The sequence below is a fragment of the Mesoplodon bidens genome (assembly GCF_964165515.1).
Source record: "Mesoplodon bidens genome assembly, chromosome: 11".
NCBI lineage: Eukaryota > Metazoa > Chordata > Mammalia > Artiodactyla > Ziphiidae > Mesoplodon > Mesoplodon bidens.
The window spans coordinates 5,576,010-5,599,339 of record NC_138167.1 but is presented as its reverse complement, the minus strand read 5'-3'; the positions used below and the strand labels follow the sequence as shown (position 1 = coordinate 5,599,339).

Sequence of the window (23,330 nt, the reverse complement as noted above, 5' to 3'; positions counted from 1 at the left end):
CGGGGCTCGTGGCTAGGGAAGGCGGGGCCAGGCTGGGTCTCACCCGGAGCTGCCTGCGTAAAGCCCAAGATGGCTGCGTGCATGTAGTATCCTGGTGAACCCAGCGGGGACGGTTCTTGTTCTCTCCTTGAGGGTCACGTCTGGCCCTCCCTCCTGTGCTTGTGAGGTGGACTGTTGTAGGGGAGAGATGAGAGCAATGGCAGGGAGCCTCTCTTGGGTGGCAGGCAGCCTCTCTTGGGTGGCAGGCAGGAGCCTATGGGGCCAGGTGCCGCTGGCCTGCAGAAGCTTCTCTCTGGGTAAGTGGCTGGTGCAGAAGGACGCCCCGAGAACTACTTCTCAGTAAGCGGCTCAGATTCATTCCTTTTCTTCCCCATCCCTAGGTGTTCCCAGATTGTTCCATGTGAGGGTCACCCTTCCGCCCCGCAAAGTGGTGGATCGTTGGAACGAGAAGAGGGCCATGTTCGGGGTATATGACAACATCGGGATCCTGGGTAAGACTCGACTCCGTAGTGCAGAATTTCAGAACGACAGTTATGCCGTAATGACTATCTTTTTTCACATGTGTAGAAATGGTACCTTCTTCGATAGTAAGAACAAACACGTGGCTATTTACGTTGTGTTTGCCACTGTTCTGTGTGCCCCGCATGCATGAACACATTTAATCCTCATAACCTTTTCACTTTGCAGGTGAGGAATCTGAGGCACAGGGAGGTTAAGTAGTTTTTTCAAAGCTAGTAAATGGCAGGGCCAGAATTTGAACCCCAAGCAGTCTTGCTCCAGAGCCTGTGCTCTTGTTACCCTAACGTAATGTGTCTTGTCTCTAGGTGCTGCTCAGGGAGATGCAACCGTGTTGAAGGCTTAGCTGGTGGAGGCTGGGTTCTCTCCTCTTGGAACTAATACCTTCTCTCACATTACACAGGAAACTTTGAAAAGCACCCCAAAGAACTGATCAAGGGCCCCATATGGCTTCGAGGCTGGAAGGGGAATGAATTGCAGCGTTGTATCCGAAAGAAGAGAATGGTTGGAAATCGGATGTTCATTGATGACCTGCACAACCTGAACAAACGCATCAGCTATCTCTACAAATGCTTTAACCGACGTGGAAAGCACCGGTAGAAGAGAATGCTGGGAACTGTGGAAGAGGTGTATCTATCACCCAAGAGAAAGAGAAAGTACTTTTCCTTATGAGGAAAGGGATTTGTATGCTCTCAGGAATAAAATGGGGCTTCTTTGAAATCTGTTACCCACATCTTTATTTTCCCCTAGATGCTACTTTTACTCATTCATGCGACTAGGAAGTGGAACTCATCCCTAAGTCTTACAGTCTTAGGTTTGGACTTCACCACTTGCCCTTTGCAGTCTAGCCATACCTATAGTGTTTAAAAACTAAAAAATTATTGTTGGCATCTTTTGATCTTTGGCTCTTCATGTATTGAAAGTGGTAATTTTAAATTGCCCCACAGTGCCATCATGTTAAATGTATTTTTAAAAACTCTTCCGCACTGAAATGAAGTATAATAGAAAAATGGAATTATACTTCTGCACTAATCTTGTCAAAAAATACTTATTGAGTACCTTTTCTGAGCTGAGAACTGTAGGAAAACCAAAATGTAATATAGCCTCCCCCCATGCTTTTCCAGTTATGTGTATAAAGTTATAGTCTCACATGTACACTTTAATATGAGCATTAAGTACCATATGAGTGGTTTGCTTGAGTGGTTCCTAAGCCTGATTGATCATCAGAATCTCTGGGTAGTTTAACAATTTAAAAAGTCTAGTCCCTGCCCCCAAAGATATGTGATCTGTAGAGCTGAGCTGAGTCTTGTGGGTCTATGTGGGTGGGTTTTTTTTTTTAATAATTTTAAAAAATTTAAAAATTTAAAAACTTTTTAAAGGGGCGGTTATGCTCCATTTGGCGTTGGCGGGGGTCAACCATGTGGTTGCATTCAGCTGGGAGCTTGGTTGAAGCAAGAATGTCCAAGATGTCTTCACTCACATGTCTGGTGCCTCAGTTGGAGTGGCTGAGATTTTTTTCCACGTGATTTCATTATTCAGTAGTCTAGCTAACCTAAACTTCTTTACATGGAGGCTTGACTCCAGAGGGCAAAAATGGAAGTTGCAAGGTTTGATAGACATAGGCCAAGGAGTGACATGTTGTCACTTGTGCTGCATTCTACCAGTCAAAGTAAGTCACAGGCCAGCGCAGATTCAACGCTATGTGGAAATGTACTCCATTTTTGGATCAGAGAACGTGCATGCAATTACAGGGATGTGAGGAAGTGTCCACAGACATATTTTCAGGCAATCTACCTCAGTAACATTTTGTGTCTTTGTTGGGACTTTATCTTTTGGAAGGCTCAATAGAAGTGAAGCTAATTAAGTACGTGTTAGATTAACTGAAAAGTAGATTTTGGAGAAGTGGATTGATGGGTATACATGACCATACATTATGATCCTGGGTCTCATGTAAATGTATATATGAGAGTGTCAGGACTCAAAGGGAGTGAATTTTTAAAGGGATGGCTGGAGAGGAGCTGGTTATGAGAATGGAGAGGTTGGTGTGAAGTATGAGTGGCTCTGGGATACTTTACATGATTTGGTGGGACTGGAGAAGAGAAAATCAAACATTTGAGATTCTGCTAAGTGCAAGGTGCCCCAAAGAATATAAGTACATGCTTTAGTAGGACGTGTGGTTCTTGGTAAAGAGGAAAATGATCATTTAATTCAATGAGCATTGAATCTTCCTGCTGTGAAGATATATAAGATCATGTTTTCAAGGACAGAACAATCTTGGTTTTGGTGTGAAACAGTGTGTAATATTTTTATTCAATAAACACTGAACCATTATGTGCAGTGTTATTTGAAGGGACATAAATCCCTAAGTCAGGGTTGGTTCCTGACTCTCAGTAGTTTTCAATCTACTTAAGAGATACAATATGTAAACAATATAAATTTGGATATGGTAATTGCATAGGAAAATTAGTTCTTTTTTGGCTGGTGGGAGATCAGAAAAGTTATTTGTTGAAGAGATGACATTTGAACTAAATCTTGGAAAATTTCAGCTGATGGAAATGGGAAATCTTTGTTAAATATGGACAGTAATATCTATAGGGAGGAGCTTTGAAGAATATAAGATAATTCAGATGGGTAAGGGGCATGGGAGGGGGCAGCCTTGTCTTGAAGATAGACATGTGAGGAAAGGTGGGAATTACACAAGTCCGTAGGACTAGTGATCTTTAACACACAGTAGGCTTTCTCAGGTAGTAGGAAATAAGTTTGGATAGGAAATCTAGTGCCAAATAACTAGGAGTCTTGAATGCCAGCCAGGATGAAGAGCTTAAATTTATTTTTTCCCCTGTAGACCAGTGCTGTTCAATCCTGGCAACATGTTAGAATTCTTGTCAGAGCTTGAAACCCAGCGGGACCCCATGGGGCCTTCCTGGGGACTGACACCCCACCACCACTCGTGTCCTCTGCCTCTTGTTTGTAGAAAATCTTTAGCCTCCTAGGCCTTCCCCAAGTTCTAAAGAGCAAATTTAATCAGAGGAGTGAGAAAATGCAGAAAGAAAGGGAAACAGTCAAGCAAGACAAAATAAATAGCCTTAAAACAAAATCAAGGACCTTTAGTTCCTCCCTGAGGGTTATAAATAATATCCTGAGCTGTATCCTTGAGCTGTTTTGCAGATACTAAACCCCCACCAGGTGTAAGAAGTTAACTACATGCTGACCACAGGCACATAGACCCCAGACTGGCTGGAACCAGAAGTTGATGATTGAGATTCCTGAAACATCACCCTGTTACCTCACCACCAACCAATCAGAAGGAAGTATACGAGCTGATCATGCACCCTGTGACTCCCTCACACCATCTTTAAAAACCCTTCCCTAAAAGCCATTGGGGAGTTCCGGGAGTTCTGGCCTTTTGAGCTTAAGCTACCCATTCTTCTTGCTTGGCCTTGCAATAAATGCTTTACTTTCCTTCACCACAACCTGGTGTCGGTAGATTGGCTTTGCTGTGTATTGGGCAAGTGGACCCAAATCCACTTTGTTTCATAACAAAAAAAAAAAAAGAGAAAAAAAAGATTAGAACCCAGACCAATGAAATCAACCTGAGCTGGTGTCCCAAGCATTCATATTTTTAAAAGCTCCATAAGGGATTCTAAATCAGGGTCGAATACCACGACTTTGGAAAAGTGGAAGAAGACAAGGGAATACTTTTCAAGGTCCATTTACTTTGAGATGTCTGAGCCTCTGAACTCATATTTTTGCTTTTCGATCTTGCTTGGTTTTATGTATCTCTTTGTCCATCTTCCCCACTGACTAGGACTCATTCCCATTGAGGGCAGGAACTGTCTTGCACATGTTTGTTCACTGTAGCAGTCTAATATCTGGTCTCTTTGTGTACTGGCTCTTAATAGGCCCTTGGTAAATATTTGTAGAAGTAATCCATTCAACAGCCATTTACTGAAGGTCACCAGTAGGTTCCAGGGATACAAAGAAAAAAAAGATACAACTGCATTTAAAGAATTCCACCTAATGCAGGAGGTAGACAAAGAAGCATAATTATAGGGGGAGGGGGGAGAGAGAGGGATGGACTGGGAGTTTGGGGTTAGTAGGTACAAACTTACATTTAGAATGGATAAACAACAAGGTCCTACTGTATAGCACACGGAACTATTTCCAATCTCCTGGGATAAACCACAATGGAAAAGAATATAAAAAAGGGATGTGTGTATGTGTATAACTGAATCACTTTGCTGTACAGCAGAAATCAGCACAACATTGTAAATCAACTACACTTCAATTAAGAAAATAGCAAAGAAACATTATAAAATATATCATGGCATTTAAAGCTTGTTAATTACCTACTGTGTAGGTTCAGAGAGGAGGGACGCTTATCCTGGGGGAGCAGGAGTGGGGGCAGGGAAGGCTTTCTGGAGGAGGCCATTACTGAGATATCTTAAGGAGTGGAGGCTAGCAGGCTTTCCAGGCAGATGAAACAGAAACAAAGGTCCAGAGGTGAGAGACAGCATGGTGTGTATGGGAAAGCTGTAAATGGTATTTGTTGGTGCGTGATAAAGAGGGCAGGAGATAGAGGCAAGAGTCAGATCACAAAGACGACTCTAAGGAACCATTAAGACTTAACCTTTAGTAAAATGATGCAGACACTTTGTTTTTTTGGGTTTTTTTTGTTTGTTTTTTGTTTTTGCGGCATGCGGGCCCCTCACCACTGTGGCCTCTCCCGCTGCGGAGCCCAGGCTCCGGACGCGCAGGCTCAGCGGCCATGGCCCACGGGCCCAGCCGCTCCGCGGCACATGGGATCCTCCCAGACCTGGGGCACGAACCCGCGTCCCCTGCATCGGCAGGCGGACTCTCAACCACTGCACCACCAGGGAAGCCCGATGCAGACACTTTGGAAAACTGTTTGACAGTTCCACAAAAAGTTATATAGAGAGTTACCATATGACCCAGCAATTCTACTCCTAGGTATATATATACCCAAGAGAATTGAAAACATATTCACACAAAAACTTGTGCACAAATGTTCATAGCAGCATTTTTCAGAATATCCAAAAAGAAGAAACAACCCAAATCTCCATCAACTGATGAAAGGATAGATAAAGTGTGGTCTATTCATACAATGGAATATTACTCAGCCATAAAATAGAATGAGGTACTGCTACAACATGGATGAACCTTGAAAACACTATGGCAGAGGAGAGAAGCCAGTCATAAAGGCTACGCATTGTATGATTCCACTTATATGAAATGTCCAGAATAGGCAAATTCACAGAGACAGAAAGGAGATTAGTCGTTGCTAGGGGATGGGATAAGGGGTGAGGGATGGGAGATGACTACTAACAGGCACAGGGTTTCTTTTGGGGTTGATGTAAATGTTCTGGAATTAGTGGTAATGATTGCACAACCTTGTGAATATACTAAAAATCACTTAGGTATATACTAAATGAGTGGATTCATATGGTGTATGAATTTTATCTCACTTAAAAAATGGGTTGGGAGACTTGAAGATTTATTTCTAAATTAAGCTTTATTTTTAAAAAATCAAAGTAATAGATGCATACAGTTAATCAAAAAGAAGGGAAAGTTATATGACAAAACCAGGAATCCCCTGCCTAACCCCAGTCTACCCTCCAAACTAGCTTCCCAGAATGAAAGGCTTTCACTTCTTTGAACTATTCTAGTATTTGTCATCATAATTTGAAATAATATGCCCTCCTGCTCTTCATGGTTTATCAGCTTTAGACATCTATTAGCTTCCTGTTATGAAAGGTGAAGGTTTAGTTCTCTGTGATGATCTCAGTTGATATAGAAAAGAGAATTTAAATAATTCAGCTTCTATTGATAATTACAAAATAAAACCCTGGGAACAGAAGGAAATTTCCTTAATTTGGTAAAGGTGATATACTAGAGATCAACAACAGGTATTTAGCGGATATGTATTCCCTTAAGATCAGCAACAAGACAAGAATGCCCACTATTACTGTTGCACTTTAACTTAGTACTGAATGTACTAGTCAGTGTTATAAAAAAAAAAAGAAGGAAAGAAAGTGGGGAAGGGAGGGAGGAAGGAAGGAAGGAGGGAAGGAATTAAATGGATACGAGGATTGGAAGGAAAGAGCAAACTGATCATTTACAAATTATATGAATTTCATCTTTACAACTTCATGCTGAGTGAAAAAACAATGAGATTTAAAACATGATATCATTTATGTAAATTAAAAATACATGCAGGACTTCCCTGGTGGTGCAGTGGTTAAGACTCCGTGCTCCCAATGCAGGGGGCCTGGGTTCGATCCCTGTTCAGGGAACTAGATCCCACATGCACGCCACAACTAAGAGTTTGCATGCCACAACTAAGGAGCCTGCCTGCCACAACTAAGAAGCTCATGTGCCACAACTAAGGAGCTGGCACGCCACAACTAAGGAGCCCGCCTGCCGCAACGAAGACCGAGTACAACCAAATAAATAAATAATTTTAAAAATCAATCCATTTGGGGCTTCCCTGGTGGTGCAGTGGTTGAGAATCTGCCTGCCAGTGCAGGGGACATGGGTTCGAGCCCTGGTCTGGGAAGATCCCACATGCCGCGGAGCAACTGGACCCGTGAGCCACAACTACTGAGCCTGCGCGTCTGGAGCCTGTGCTCCACAACAAGAGAGGCCGTGACAGTGAGAGGCCCGCGCACCGCGATGAAGAATGGCCCCCACTCGCCACAACTAGAGAAAGCCCCCGCACAGAAACGAAGACCCAACACAGCCAAAAATAATAAATAAATAAATAAATAAAAATCAATCCATTAAAAATAAGTAAATAAATAAAAATAAAAACACGTGCAGAAGACAATACACATTTTGCAAAAACACAAAATTTAAATATCAAACAATTTATAATGTTGTCTATGGCTGCGGAGGGGAATAAGGAAAAACGGAATTATAAAATGAAATGAAATCTTTCTATGCATAAGTGGAGATCATGTGTCATGAATTGAAGAGTAGCAGTTAACTCCAACTTCTGTACCTGAGGTCCTCCAGAAAAACAATGTTCTATTTTTGTCTTCAGGGTGATTCATGTTTTAAGAAACACTCATATTTGTTTACTCCTGTTGGTTTCTTAAACTTATCAGTATTCATAACAAGTCAAACAGTTTAGCACACTCACAAGTCCCTTTTGGTATTTTCATCACATGTATGTGTAATATCTATGTATGATATTTGTTGTTTGTTTTGGGAATCTAACACATGTGCTGGTTCAAGATAGCTGTGTTAGTTTTCTGGGGCTGCCATAAGTACCGTAAGTTGGGTAGCATAAACAACAGAAATGTATGAACTCACGGCTCTGAAGGTTAGAAGTCTGAGACTAGGCATCACCAGGGCTGTCAGGCAGAATTTGTTCCATGCCTGTCTCCTAGCCTCTAGTGGTTTGCTGGCTATCTTTGGTGTTCCCTGGCTTATAGACATATCAGCCCAATCTCTGCCTTGATGTTAACAAGGCGTTCTCCCTGTGTGTGTGTCTCTCCAAATTTCCCCATTTTATAAGGACACCAGTCATACTGGAGTAGGGGCCCACCCTACAACAATATGACCTCATCTCAATTAATTACATCTGCAACGAACCTGTGTCCAAATAAGGTCACATTCTGAGGTCTGAGTGTTAGGACTTAAACATAAAAACTTTTGGAGGATGCAACTGAACACATAACTAGAGCCTTTAGTCTCCCCGAGGTATTCTTATGCCTTTGTCTTTGTTAATTCTGGAGATTCCTGATTCCTTATAGCTTCCACAGATTCTTCACGTGTGATTTTGGAAGAGCGAGCTGGTGGCCCTTACTAGTTACCTTGTTAGGAAGCTGGATTTACACTCCCCAATGTCCTCCTTTCTTATAGCCCCTATCCCTCACGCCTCTTCATTATAGTTATATCAGCATTTTGGCTTAAATCAGTAGACAGTGTTTACATTATTAGGACTATTAAATATTGTTTACTACTGAGGCAAATGGTGTACCGTAGGATAATTTATGTTTCTTATATTTAAAAAAACCTCTTGATATCTTTATTGAGATACAATCCACATACAATTCACCCAATTCAATGGCTTTTAATATATTCGCAGAGTTGTGCATCCAATACCACAATCAACTTTAGAACATTTTTAACATTACCCCAAAATGAACCCCCTGCCCCTTAGCTGCCACCATCAGTTCCCTCTTCCTCCCAGTTCTAGGCAACCACTAAGCCACTTTCTGTCCCTGTAGATTCTTGCCTGTTTTGGATATTTCATCTGAACAGAATCATACATGTGATCCTTTGTGATTGGCTTCTTTATCTTAGTGTAGGTACAAGGTTTCCCCATGTTGTAGCAAGTATTAGCACTCCACTTCCCTTATTGCTGAATAGTATTCCATTGTATGGCTATTCCACACTATATTTATCCATTTATCAGTTGGTGGACATTTGGGCTGTTTCTACTTTTTGGCGATTCTGAATGATGCTGCTATGAACATTCGTGTACTAGGTTCTGTGTGGGCATTTTCATTTCTCTTGGTTAAATACCTAGGAGTGGAATTGCTGGGTCACATGGTAACTCTGTGTTTAACTGTTTGAAAAACTACAGGCTCTTTTCCAAATTGGCTGCATTATGTTGCATTTCCACGAGCAGTGTATGAGGGTTTAATTTCTCCAACATTTGGTTTAATCCTCATCAACATTTTTCTGCAGTACGTGGGCCTCTCACTGTTGTGTCCTCTCCCGTTGCGGAGCACAGGCTCCAGACGCGCAGGCTCAGCGGCCATGGCTCATGGGCCCAGCCGCTCCGCGGCACGTGGGATCTTCCTGGACCGGGACACAAACCCGTGTCCCCTGCATCGGCAGGCGGACTCTCAACCACTGCGTCACCAGGGAAGCCCCACTACCTGTCTTTTTGATTATAGCCATCCTAGTGTAGTATCTCATTGTGGCTTTGATTTGTACTTCCTTGATGGTTAATGATGTGGAGCATCTTTTCTTGTGCTTTTTGGCCATTTGTATAACTTCTTTTGAGAAATGTCAGTTTAGACCCTTTGCCCATTTTCAAATTGGGTTATTCATTTTTTTATTACTGAGTTGGAAGTGTTCTTTGTATATTCTAGATACCAGTACTGTATCAGATACAAATATTTTCATTTGCAAATATTTTCTCCCATTCTGTGGGTTGTCCTTTCACTTTCTTGATCATGTCCTTTGAAGTACAAAAGTTTTACATTTTGCTGATGCCCTATTTTTCCTTTTGTTGCTTGTGTTTTGTGGTCATATCTAAGAAACCATTGCCTATCCAAGGTCATGAAAACATACAGCTGTGTTTTAAGCATTTTATAGCTTTAGCTCTTTGATACATTTTCAGTTAATGTTTGTGTATGATGAGGGGTAGGGATCCAACCTCATTTTTTATTTTTTTTTGCTTGTTGCTATCCAATTATCCCAGTACCATTTGTTTATTTAAATATTGTTTGTTTGTTTGTTTATGTCGTGCTGGGTCTTAGTTGCTGTACTTGGGGATCTTCTTTGTGGCACGTGGGATCTTTGTTGTGGCATGTGGGTTGTTTTAGTTGCGGCATGCATGCAGGGTCTAGTTCCCTGACCAGGGATGGAACCAAGGTTCCCTGAATTGGGAGCACTGCATCTTAACCACTGGACCACCAGGGAAGTCTCCCAGCACCATTTATTGAAAAGACTATTCCTTCCCCCATTAAATGGTCTTGACACTCTTTTAAAAAAATTAGTTTATTTATTTATTCATTGCTTTTGGCTGCGTTGGGTCTTCATTGTTGCACGCGGGCTTTCTCTATTTGCGGTGAGCGGGGGCTACTCTTCATTGTGGTGCGTGGGCTTCTCGTTGCAGTGGCTTCTTTTGTTATGGAGCATGGGCTCTAGGCGCGCGGCCTTCAGTAGTTGTGGCACGCGGGCTTGGTAGTTGTGGTTCGTGGGCTTGGTAGTTGTGGTTCGCGGGCCCTAGAGTGCAGGCTCAGTAGTTGTGGTGCATGGGCTTAGCGTTGCTCCGCGGCATGTGGGATCTTCCCAGACCAGGGCTCAAACCCCTGTCCCCTGCATTGGCAGGCGGATTCTTTTTTTTTTTTTTTTTTTTTTGCGGTAAGCGGGCCTCTCACTGTTGTGGCCTCTCCCGTTGCGGAGCACGGGCTCCGGACGCGCAGGCTCAGCGGCCATGGCTCACGGGCCCAGCCGCTCCGCAGCATGTGGGATCCTCCTGGACCGGGGCACGAACCCATGTCCCCTGCATCGGCAGGCGGACTCTCAACCACTGCGCCACCAGGGAAGCCCTTGGCAGGCGGATTCTTAACCACTGCGCCACCAGGGAAGTCCTGTCTTGACACTCTTGTTGAAAATCAATTAACATAAAGGTGAGATAATTTCTAGTTCTTATTCAACTTTTTGTTTTCCCCTAAGTTTATAATTACCTCTTTTTCAAAATATAATTTTCTATGTATCTAGCTCTATTTTTTTCCGCGTGTCGCATCAGACTTGTAAAGTACTTGTTCGTGTTATTTTTCAAATATTTAAACATGTCAGATGCTTTACAGGTTTTTTTCCCCCGCTGGAGACTATCCTGCAGTTTCCTCCTTCCTCCTACTTCAGTCAGGACAGTTGTTTCTGGGTCTGTGGTGTAGCTTTCATTCCAAATATTTCCTTCACCAGTTTTGTGTGCAGATCCAGCATTTCATCCCCTAGCTCTGCTGCCTTTCTCTTTCCTGTTTACCAGAGCACATCTTATAGTAGCCTATAAGCGAAAGTCAAAAATTGTAAAGAGAAGTAAAAATTTTCACTCCTTGCACATCTGAAAGATGTCTATATTTATCTTATATTGGTACGTATTGGTCTTATATTCGTTTGGCTGGTATAGAATTCTAGGGTAATGATCATGTTTCTTCAGAATTTTAAAGGCACTGTCACATAATCTATCTTTTAATACTGTATTGAGTTGCCATTCTCATTCCTGTTCCTTTCTCTCTCTCTCTCTCTCTTTTTTTGGGGGGACCATGTCATGTGGCATGCAGGATTTTAGTTCCTGACCAGGGATCCACCAGGGAAGTCCCTTTCACTCTTTTTGAAATCTTTTAGGATCTTCTCTTTTCCCCTAATAGTCTGAGATTTCACAAAGATGTGTCTTGACATGATTCTTTTTCTTTCACTATGCTAGGCACATAGTGTACTGTGTAATCCAGAAAGACTTTTTCAATTCAGAAATTTTTTCTTGTATTTCTTTTGTAATCTTTCTCTCTCATACCGTTCTCTCTTTTTAGAACTCCTACTAATCAGACATTGAACTACTTGGCTTGATTTTCTAATTTTCTTACTTCCTATTTCCATCTTTGTTGGCTCTTGCTCCTGGTTCTTTGCTCCTTATTTGTTTCCCATTTTTTTTTTTTTTTTGCGGTACACGGGCCTCTCACTGTTGTGGCCTCTCCCGTTGTGGAGCACAGCCTCCAGATGCGCAGGCTCAGCGGCCATGGCTCACGGGCCCAGCTGCTCCGCGGCATATGGGATCTTCCCGGACCGGGGCACGAACCCGCATCCCCTGCATCGGCAGGCGGACTCTCAACCACTGCGCCACCAGGGAAGCCCTTTGTTTCCCATTTTTGACCAAAATTTATTTTTCTTGGAACTGTATCTGTGGAAATTCCCCAAGGCCTAGATTGAAGATCAGCTCATCCAGAGACGATTTGCATTGCTTCAGCTGGTGCTTGGTGGCACTGTCAACCTGGAACCATTTTAAATTCTTGCTATTTTGTTTTTCGGACCAACAAGGAATTCAGGCAGAAAAGCCACAGCTTTGATTACAAATTGTCTGCATATATTTAAAAGAAAAAAGAAAAGATCTCTAGTAGGCACTTAGATTCCAGATGAGCAAATTTTCTATTCAGTCCCCTAGGGGCAGTTCAGGTGTTAGCATATTTTAAATCCACTCTTACATGAGGATATAGTTCTCTGGGGTTCTGGTGTTATAGTGGGGGCCTTCTATTAGATTTCCAACCCTATGCAGGCCCTGGGTTCTGTCTCCTATGCCACAGTGGCACCCTATGAGGTCACCATGCCTAAATTCAACTTTTAAGCAAACGCCCTCAAGGCAAAACAAGCTTCAGTGCTCAATTTACCTCTCCAGGTACCAGCTTTCACTTAGTTTTTTGGCTCTTAAATAGTTTATTTTCTTGCCAGTTTACACAAATGCATTTTTAAAATGATCTATTAGGCAAAGGACCTAGAATAGCTAAACCCATTATGAAAAAGAACAATAAAGTGGGAAAAATAATCCTACCTTATATTAAGGTTTACCATAGCTACAGTAATTAAGATGGCGTGTTATTGGCAGAAGGACAGACACATAGGTCATGGATCTGAATAGAAAACCCAGAAATAGACCTGCACAAATATGCCCAACTGATTTTTGACAAAAATGCAAAACAATTCAATGGAGGAAGGATTGCTTTTTCAACAAATGGTCCTGGAGCAATTGAACATCCATTGACAAAAAAAAAGGAACCCCCACCTAAACTTCACACCTCATACAACAATTAACTCAAAATGGATTATGGACTTACACATGAAACAAAACTGTACAACTCTTAGAAAATAAAATAGGAGAAAATTATGAGACTCTAGGGCTAGGCAAAATGTGACACCAAAAGTGATGCATTAAAGGACAAGTTGATAAATTGGATCTTAAAATTAAGAACTTTTGCTCTACAAAAGATTCAGTTAAGAGGATGAAAAAACAAAAGACAGACTGGGAGAAATCACTTATCTGACAAAGTACTTTATCTAGAATATTTAAGGAATTCTTAAAACTCAAAGGTAAAAAAAATGAACAAGCCAATTAGAAAATGGGCAAAAGACATGAACAGATCTTTCACCAAAGAGGATATATAGATGGCAAATAAACACATTAAAATATGTTCAACATCATTAGCCATCAGGGAAACAAAAATTAAAACCACAATGATGTATCACTAAATAACTATCAGGATGGTTAAAATTTTTTTTAAAAAGTGACAACAACAAATGCTGGTGAGGATGTGGAAAAACTGGATTCCTCATACGTTGCTGGTGGGAATCTAAAATGGTGCTGTCGTTCTGGAAAACAGTTTGGCAATTTCTTATAAAACTAAACATGCAATTACCTTATTACCCGGTAACTGAACTCTTGGGCATTTATTCTAGAGAAACGAAAATTTATGTTCATGCAGAACTGTACATAAATGTTCACAGCAGCTTTATTTGTAATAAGCCCAAACTGGAATCAGCCCAAATGTCTTTTAAGCAGGTAAATGGTTAAACAAATTGTGGTATATCTGTACCACGGAAATACTACTCAGCAATGAAAACTATTTACACACACAACTTGAATGGATCTCGAGGATATTTAAAAAAAAAAAGCCAATCTTAGAAGGTTATATACTGTCTGAGTCCATTTATATAACATTCTTGAAATAAAGGTATAGAGATGGAGAACAAATAAGCAGTTGCCAAGGGTGCGGTATGGGGGTGGGTGTGGCTATAAAGGGATAGCACAAGGGAGCCTTGTAGTAAAGTAATAGTTCTGTATCCTGATTGTGGTGGTGGTTACAGGAATCTACACACACATTGCATAAAACTACACACACACACACACACACACATGCACACACACAAATGCATGTAAAAGAGGCAACATCTGAGTAAGCTCTGTGGATTGTACCAATGTCAATTTCCTGGTTTTAATATTGTACTGTAGCTAAACAAGATGTTACCATTGGGGGAAACTGGGTGAAGGGGTACAGGGGAACTGCTCTGTACTTTTTTTTTTTTGCCACCTCATGTGAATCTGGTGGGCATATTTAGCCATTCGTGCTGCCTGAAACAATTCCTTCCGTTCTGTTTGTCTTTGAGAGTTTATCATTTGTTTTCAGTATTTACCAATTTTCATTTTGATGTAGTTTCAGAAGGGGCATGGGATAAACACATATGATCAATACATTGTGTTTCTAATTGTTTAAAGGTTTTAAGCAGGGTTGTAACATTTGGGTAGACCACCCTGGTGGTTTCTTAGAGGATGGTTATAAGCGAGGGCAAGATGAAACAGAAAGATTTCATTAATTTTAAGAGGCACTTGGCACTTTTTTTTTTTCATTTTAACATCTAAATTGGGATGTTGGACTATAACTCTTAGCCAGAACAGCCATACTGTGTTTGTCATACTGGCTCATAAGAATCAAACTTTGCCAAATGGGTGTCTGAGGCTTGGAAGAAAATTCCAGAGACAGAAAAGGAACATTCCTTTAAGAAATGCTGCATCACCAAAGCCCCTGATGGCATGCACAGAGGACTACATTGTGTGGAAATCATGCACATGAGTCAAAAAAATGAATCATAAGAGTCAGTGTCTGAATGTGAAGTTTTATGAACACTGTTACCATGTTACTCTTTTCTATTTTCCTCTTTATGTATTTTCACGAGAGTGAAGTATGATAAAAATCTACATCTATAGACACCTGCACCTTAAATAAATATAAAATAAAAATTCGAAGTGATAAGAAAGCATTATGTCACAGTTGATTTGCTACCTTCTTACTTATCGGGACATAAAATAATAGTTTTACAACTGATGGCGTCCAGGTAAGGGATAATAATCTGAAGCAGGACAGTGAGACGAGGAGAGAATCCTTGAAATACTAAGAAGGAAAACTTGAATTATTAGAGGACAGGTAAAGATGAACGGGGAGGAAATCTACGATAGTTTCCACGTTTCTGGTTTGGGCAACTGAATCGATGTAGTAAGCTACCTGGGAGGGATAGGAGGAGCAGGTTTGGGGAGGAGGAGTTAAAATTAGGATACACTGCGTGAGGGGCTGGTTGGCTGTGTAGAACGGATGAACGGAGCTCTCGTACTTACTTTGGCCACGGGAGCCTGCGGCTCTGCCTTGATGGATTCAGCCTCACTCAGAGCTGTCAAAGGCGGGGAGGTGGGGTGGAGGCCGGCCAGGTCCGAGCGCCAGCGTAGTGCCTAGACCACCGAACCTCCGCCGCACCCCGGACTCGAGTCCAGGCCACAGCGAGCCGGAGCCCGCCCCCGCCCACCGCTGTCAGCGGAAGCGGCGTGATTGGCTGGAGACGCCGGCGCCGGGGGCCGCGAGCGGGCCCGGACTTAAGGAACTGCTCAGCGATTGGCTGGGTGGCACCAAAAAGGCCTAATTCAAATTGTTGGAGCCGCCCTTCCAGGGAGCGGGCACCTAGTTCCACCCCGCCCCGTCGCTTAGTTAGACAGGTACGCAAACCAGATTTGTATTGGTCAGATCCTTCCGGCACCGCTCCTTTCCCGAGTCAGGATAAGAAGAGAGCTGTGACTGGCAGATTTTCAGGGGCGGGCACTCTAGGCCTTATCCGGGCTTCGCTTCGGGACTGGCACCTGTCCTGGGCGTGGATTGGGCCGCAGCATTGTCAGCGTGATCTGGGGGCGCGGCCAGCGCTAATAAAGACGAACCGGGGCTGCAGCTGCAGTCAGTTCCACCGCAGCTAGAGCCCCGAGTGGTCGTCTAGAAGCAAAGCTCGGTGGTGCGGTCGGCTTCACCGCAGTGTTCCCCGGCCGGGTGTCTCGCCGCAGCCTCGGGAGAGGAGACGGACCTCTCCTCCTTCTGTCTGAGACATGTGAGTTGACCCTGGTGTGGGGGGCGCGACACCTTGCCAACTCTCACCCCAGCGCCGGACTCTGCGGGACCGAAAATGGCGCATTGCAGCAGCTGCAGCGACGCGGGAAACCACCGCCGCGCGCCGCCCGCGGGCCGAGCCACCCCCGGGGAGGGGAGGCAGCACCCCATTCCTGCACCAGCCGCAGCCGGCACCCCATGGGCGGAGCAGGGGCGCGGGGTCCCACATTCATTGCCCCCTCTCCTCTCACCTGCGGGGCTCCTCAGTCGAGTCTCGGGCGAAGGTGGGGCGCGGAGACACCCGGGAGGGGGCTCCAGGCCCTCTCTTGTCGTTGATTGAAGCTGTGCTTGGGGCCTCTGGAAGGACAGTCATGGGTGCACCTGCCAGTTAGTAACTTGGGTTGCTCTGCAGTCTCTAGATTTGTGTACGCCCCTCACCCCGACCGTGACGAGTAGCCCCCTCTTGGTAGTGAGCAAAGCTCCAGAAACTTATCTGCCAGTTCTCTGGCGCCAGGTGAGCAGCTCACAAAGACTCAAGGGGCAGTGGCATGTGATTCCAAGCATCCATTCATCCCAAGGCCACACGTATAGGAGGTGTTTTCCTGTCATTGAGTCTTAGCCAAGTACTTGGAAGAGAAATAGAGCTGAGGATCCCCGCCTCCCTGCCCCGCCACCTTCCCTCAATACATTCAATTTAGTCTCTAATCATCAATTTAGTCATCTGACCATGGTCACCCCATCCCAAGATCCTGAGGGAGAACTATAGCTAGACAAATGAAGAGCTTCCCTTTCTTTCTTGGAGTCCTGGCCTGGTCCTAGATGTATTTGTGTTGCTTCTCTTGGTGACACAAAGGGAAAAGATTTACTTAACGTCACATAAGGGTTATAACTATCCCTGGATACATTACTCCTGCGTGTTCCCAACTCCCAAGAAGTAATAAGTGAAATGGTCCCTTAAAATGCTTTATAACCATTTCCCTTTTTCTCTATTTGATTTCTACAGTTTTAACTGTATATGATACTCTACACGTTTTGGCCAAGCCCTAGGATTCCTTGTGTTTTCACTTTGGGGAGGGGGAGCCTCTTCAGCTGACTGGTTCCCAGTAGCATCCATATGGGATGAAAGGAAGGAGATGGGGAAACCGTGGTGACTAGAAGGGCATCACGAGGTCTCTGACCTTAATCTTGTCATTGGTACCACCAGCCTGGACTCCTTCCAAGACCAAACACTGGCTACTTCCTACTCATTGAATTTTCCACTTTCACCAGAGAACTAGATTGTGTGGCACAGTAGTAGCATAGGAGTCTGGTGGCTGCCATAGTGTTGTATCTTTCCTTTGCCTCCTTTGTGCCTTAAAGGGAAATGGGAAAGCAATTCTTGTGGCCAGGATGAGTCAGGTGTAATCTGCTAGTATAACCTCTCTGAAGGGTTATTCTCTTTTGAGACTGAAATTTACTTACTTAGAGAGGAGGAACTTCTGGGTATTCGTTCTATTGTGAGGAGTCAAGGCTTTTCCTTTTTGGTGACTTTGTGATGGTTTCATCCGTAGTGCATTTACTCTTGCTCCTATGAGGTAGGCTTTGTGAGACTCTGCTTCTGTTTGAGGAGTTCTTATTGTAATTTCTTTTCTCCATCAAATTGGAGAGATCGCTCTCCTACCTGTGACTTCTTCCTTGGCAGAGAAAATCTCATGCCTTAGGTTAGACTTCAGGGAATTCTTGAGGAGGTGAGTTTAGCTTCCATGTGTTGGGACGTGGAGAGGCGTTTATTTTGAGGATGCCACACTGGATTATTCTCCCCTAAGGTTAAGGGAAAGGGGGTATGGTCTCTGTGCCTAGCAGTGTAAACCAAGATTTCCAGTTGGGACATCAAGAACTAGGAGAGTCTCCTGAGACTGGATGCCAAATCTAAAGAAGGAAGGGATAGGCTGTCTCTGGTGTGTGTACACTGAGGACCATTTCCAGTATTTTTGCTCTCTGTCTGTGCTCCTGGAACACCTTCACAATTGACCCAATTGCTTTGGGCCCCAGTTCTATCTAAGTGAAACCCCAGTCTTCTCTGCCAAAAAAACAAAGCAAGCAAACAGTCCTGACTCACTGCAACTACAGAGGCCTTTGGTGATTCTCCAAGTCGTCCTTACAGTGGCCACGATATACTAATCAGTGCACGAAACAACCAATAACTGGCTCCCCTTCAGGAGAGTCTGTCGGCTTGGCCTTTCTTTTTATATCCCGGCTTTGCAAAAAAAGAGTTGTTCAGTCTGTAAGCTTGTCCTGAGGGTTGCGTTTTTTTGTAGGTAATTCTCCTGGATTGGAGTTTTCCAGTTTGACTTCATGGGAGGCAGAGAAATGCCATTTAAGCCAAGACCGGCCCCTTTGTCCCTGTGGCCATTGTGCCAGAGGAGGTGTTTGAGTTTGGGTCAGAGGATAGCCCAAACGAGAGCTCTTGATGCCACCCTGGATGTCGCTGAGCCCCGTCTGTTACAGGATCTTTCATCTTTTGCTTTGGGCCTCTGTGCTGCATCTCCCCACTTGGTATTGCCAAGGGGCTGGAATCGCTTCTACTTGCATGTAGCCGTATCACCCTTGCTTTGGTGATAGGGGTGAGAATGTACGTGAGTCCTTTCTTGTCTCGGTCACTCTGCACTCCTCTCCGCAGGTCTGCGGCAGCTCAGCCACCCACCGACGGGGCAGAAGGGGCGGCCCCAGGTGGGGGTCCCCCCGGCCCCCCTCCTAATACGACCAGTAACAGACGACTACAGCAGACCCAGGCACAAGTGGAGGAGGTACGTGGATAGCTTTTTCTCTAAGAGTTTCCAAGTCAGGGAAGTTGGGAAACTTCTCTTTATCTAGAGGGGCAGCTAAAGGCTCGGGGAGACTGGGCGCCCCTCAGAGTTAGGCAGGGCAGACTTGCTGTTCTCTCCCGGGCTCTGGGGGAGCTTAGCCGCTTTGCTCCTGCGCCCTGCTCAGGTGGTGGACATCATGCGTGTAAATGTGGACAAGGTCCTGGAGAGGGACCAGAAGCTGTCAGAGCTGGATGACAGAGCGGACGCGTTGCAGGCGGGCGCGTCACAGTTTGAGAGCAGCGCTGCCAAGCTCAAGAGGAAGTATTGGTGGAAAAACTGCAAGGTGAATGTTCTTGTCCTCTCCCCCTTATTTTCCTGGGTCTCAACACATAGGAGGCGGGAAAACCCTCAGGTTCCACAATCCTTCCCTCTCACGATCCGTGTGCCCTGCAGGACTCTTGGGAGGCAATCTGGGAAGCCTCCTTCTTGAGCTGCATTACCCGAATTGGCCACCAGGGTACGCTAAAGTGCTCAGAACCACGAACTGAGGGCCAGGGGAGACCCTGAGGAGTTTGGAGGGGTTAGTCAAGCTGCCTTTTCCCAAAGGACCCCTGGAAAAATTCTTACCTGACCCTTCCTGAGATACACCAACATCGACACAATGGCTGGGGTAGCTATATATTTAAATACCTGCAGCTTTGGGGAATGAGCTTGAACACTTTTCGATGAAAAACGAACCAGTTGACTAAAGATCCAGAGTCTGCACCTGCTCTGGTGTTCCTTTAAAAGCCTCCAGGCAACAGGAACTAGGAGAAAAGGAGCAAGCTGCAGACCCGCTGATGTTTCTGAGAAGCTCCAGCTGTGGTGCAGGGGTTACTGTCTGATGGGGAGCACGAGGGGTTGGGAGGCCTTCAGCCGTTTTGGGGGGCGTGGGGCTTCGTCCGCCGTCCGAGTCCCTGGTCCTGGTTGCTGCCTCCTTCCCCAAACCCAAGGGCTTGTGTTTTGTCAATGTTTCCTCAGATGATGATCATGCTGGGAGCCATCTGTGCCATCATCGTGGTAGTTATTGTAGGTAAGTATCGCTGAGGTTGCTGGTGGGGTGAAGAGGTGGGAAGGTCCCGGCGTCGCCTGCCTGCCTGCCTGCCTGGGGAGTGGGGCTGCTCTGACTGAGGTATGGAGATCATGGCCAGGGAAGCATCATCTGGTTCGGGAGGGCGGAAGGGCAGAGGTGAGGGACTTCCTTGATGGATAAGCCTTCACTCTGCAGGACTGTGGGGGAAGGTGGTGGCTCCTGTTCTGAGGAAGTGGGCTGTGCGCCTTCTCACTGGCTTGGGTCAGAGGGAGACTGTGGGGCTGGGACACCTACAACTACACCTGAATGTCCAGTAACCTGATGTAATTTGCCCTCTTGTTTTCTCCTGTCTCTTTCTCTTTTCCATCTGGGACTTCCTGATTCCTGTGTCCAGTCTACTTTTTTGCTTGAGAATGTGCCACCCCCTCCCTGTTCTCCATTGCCATCCAAACTCATGTCCCTGTCCTGCTGTTTCTCCCCAGAACTTCCCCATCTGCCTTCCTCCCTCCCAGCCCTGCTTCTCCATCGCCCACTCCTCCCCTTCTGTTGCTTTCATTTGCACTCTGTCCTACGACACTGGAAATGCTGCTTGTGGTGCAGTCTTGAGTTAACTACCTGAAGGACAACAGCTGGCATCTCCTCGCTACCCTCTCATGTTCTCTCAAGTTCCCCCAAAGCCAAAAAGAGTTGGAGGCCAAGGGATGGGGAGGGGGCGTAGCTGAGGTGACGTGCTCAAGAAGGGGCCAAGACTGGGACGAGGAGAAGAGTGTTGTGCCCATGGTGTTGCCAGAAAAGTCCAGGCTGCTGGCCGGCGGAGGCTGGGGAGCAGCTGGGAGGATGCCCCCTCACCTCTCCTGTGCCAGGCCTGCAGAGGAGCCTGGGCCGGGCCCAAAGTCCAGCTTGGTCCTGGTGCAGGACTCTTTGAGAAAGTCAAACCTGTTTTTCACAGTTATTTCCCATCTGTTAGTCCAAGATCTTCTGTGTCTTCAGGGATCTTACAGCTTTTTACTTTGTCCTCCAGAGATCTGGAGGACACGTATTCATAGCGAAAATATCAGGACTCTCGTTCCCATCCTAGAAACAGTCCCACAAGCTCATACCTGGAAGGGGCTCTTGTCCACGTTTTCTACAGCATTCTGTATTGCTCGTGAAGGCATCAAATAATTTCATTTAGCCAAAGTTTGAGCCTCTCAATTTTAGTTACTGGCATAGATAATGAGAGAATGCCCGTTAGTTATAGAGAAACAGCGAGTCAAGGGCCTGATCTGAAAATACCAAGCTTGGAGGAAGCCACTTCTCACCCTCTTGTTACAAGTGTCCTGTGCCTCCCTTGCTGCTGATGGAGGATGAGATGTCGGAGGGGAGGAGCCCTGGACCCTCCGGGAGCCCTTCCCCCGACACCACCCCCGTGTACTTGCCAAAGACAGGGCTGAGGAGAGCAGCCCTTCCTGAGGCCCGGCCGCTCCTGAGCGTTGGGAGTCCAGTGCCCCCGCCAGCCTTGGGGCGGAGGTGGAGCCGTCAGCAGACGGGCCTGCTTGTTGACTGCTGTGCCACCACGGCGCCTTCTCATCTGGAGCGGCCCCTGTGTTCTTCCCGCAGTATGTTCCCCTTCCAAAGCACCCCTGCCTGTCTGAATTCCTTCCTTCCTCCTCTTTGCATGGTTTGTGGCACAGACAGCGGGACCTGAGGATGGAGCTGCTCAGCCTGTCTCGGGGGCCAGAGCTGGGCTTCAGGAAAGGGCACTCAGTGGGACAGACCCGGGTGAGAGGGGAGGAGGGCCGGCTGGGAACAGAACGGGGATCGCCCCCCGTCCCTTCGTTCCTTCTGTCCACCAGTTCACCAGCAGGAGGCGGCTGGGCCAGGCTCGCTTTCCACGCAGCAGCATTTCGTTCCGCAAAACCATCCTTCCTCTCCCTTCGCCCTGTTCCCACATTCCCTTCGTCCTGCCCCAGGGCGGGACGGAAGTGCTGGACGAAGGCAGTCTGTGTACCCTCCTAACGGCCCCCCTCGAAGGCCTCCGCTCTCCTCTGGGCTCCGCTTGCCTAACGCAGGGGGTCACCGCTGGAGAAGAACCACCACTGTCCTCGATGTGTCCCAAGCCTGGAGCAAATCCGCCCGCTTGGCCCGCCCCATCACAGGAGTCACTTCTGGGTTTCTGTCCCACCTGTCCCAGGTGTAGTTGGCTCTGTTCTTCTGGGGACGTTAGCCCTTCTACTCTCTTTCTCACCCTGCCCTGTACCCCCCTCTTCTGTGTCTTTGCCGCCCCACTTCCCTCCCACCACCCATGTGCATGAGCAAATATGCAACTAAGCCTGGGGCTCGGCAGCCACGTGAGGCCAAGTCTCCTCGGCCCCTCTTGGGTTTGCCGTGGACGATGTGGCGTCCCCACTGTGTGTCTGTCATCACCTGTCTTTTTTTCTAACCCCACTCTCCTACTTGTACAGAAATAACAGTTGTACTTCCACCAAAGGCATGTGGCGTATTTACCAATTTCCTGTATTCTGAACAAAGGCAAAACAAAAATACAACTTCCTACCACTAAACCGACTTGGCTATTGTTTGGGTTGGGGTGACTGCAGCGGGGCGGAGGCGTCTTGTTTCTCTCTAGTTCCTTTCTGATGGTGCTGTGCGCCGGAAGGGTGGCTTACGGGTGCTGGCAGAGGAAGTGGTCTCCGCTCTCAGCCTCTGTGCCCGAAGCAGCCCAGCTCTTCAGGTGTGGGTGACAGGAAGCCATGGCAGGAAGCCGAGCGGGCATCTCACGGACAGACACCCGCACATCTTCTCAGACATCTGCCGCCTGCTCCCTCCAGGTCCTGGGCCAGGCCCTGAGGAGGCCCCCCAGGGGACACGCTGTGCTCCCCGCCGTCCCCATGCACAGCCATCTTCTGCCGAGTTCCACTGTGCCGACCAGGCCCGTTTTAAAATGACTGAAAGGAGAACTCTGTCCCCTGCAGCCGAGGCAGTGACGGGTGTGTAGGTGTCCTGAGATGCCCAGCAGCTGTGCAAAGGTGCAGGAGCTTAATGGCAGCTCAAGGTTACACTCAGCGACTGAGGGGGGGCCCCAGGGCCGCCTCTTGAGGGTCTTCGTTTCACACCTCAAACACTTTGCCAGCCGAGCGGAGGGGCGGGGCGGGCCCCAGTGTGGGAAAAGACAGGAAAGTGGAAAAGCTTTGCTTCCGAGGACATGAGGGCTTTTTCTGGGAGAGTTCAACGATTGTGCGTGGCCATCCAACCCCCATCCTGTTCCACTGTCCCTCATCCGCGCCTTTCTTAATTTTTTTCTGT

At 46.1% G+C, this 23,330-nt stretch overlaps 2 protein-coding genes across 5 annotated transcripts in view; both read left to right on the top strand.

Moving 5' to 3' along the window:
- The first annotated feature begins 50 nt into the window (after positions 1–50).
- Positions 51–1,236, top strand: MRPL51 (mitochondrial ribosomal protein L51). The gene is made up of 3 exons (XM_081249541.1): positions 51–296; positions 381–491; positions 920–1,236. Exons 1-3 carry the CDS (start codon positions 188–190, stop codon positions 1,114–1,116), a joined length of 417 nt encoding a protein of 138 aa, XP_081105667.1. The 5' UTR covers positions 51–187; the 3' UTR covers positions 1,117–1,236.
- Positions 1,237–15,718: 14,482 nt separating this feature from the next.
- Positions 15,719–23,330, top strand: part of VAMP1 (vesicle associated membrane protein 1) — a 65,869-nt gene continuing 58,257 nt past the window's right edge. For 2 of the 4 annotated variants that reach the window (XM_081249545.1, XM_081249544.1), the window contains exons 1-4: positions 15,719–16,188; positions 18,847–18,973; positions 19,158–19,316; positions 19,994–20,045. In XM_081249545.1, the coding sequence (XP_081105671.1) occupies positions 16,187–16,188; positions 18,847–18,973; positions 19,158–19,316; positions 19,994–20,045 (340 nt within the window). In that variant the 5' untranslated portion in view covers positions 15,719–16,186. Of the gene's footprint in view, positions 16,189–18,846; positions 18,974–19,157; positions 19,317–19,993; positions 20,046–20,439; positions 20,517–21,468; positions 21,541–23,330 lie in introns of those variants that run through there. The other 2 variants (XM_081249542.1, XM_081249543.1) reach the window with 2 other exon arrangements.

Bases quoted from the DNA above. Each gene is read 5' to 3' on its own strand.
- MRPL51 (XM_081249541.1), top strand. From the start codon at position 188: ATGAGAGCAATGGCAGGGAGCCTCTCTTGGGTGGCAGGCAGCCTCTCT. The intron at 297-380 runs GTAAGTGGCTGG...CCCCATCCCTAG, and splicing joins CTGCAGAAGCTTCTCTCTGG to GTGTTCCCAGATTGTTCCAT. The intron at 492-919 runs GTAAGACTCGAC...CACATTACACAG, and splicing joins TGACAACATCGGGATCCTGG to GAAACTTTGAAAAGCACCCC.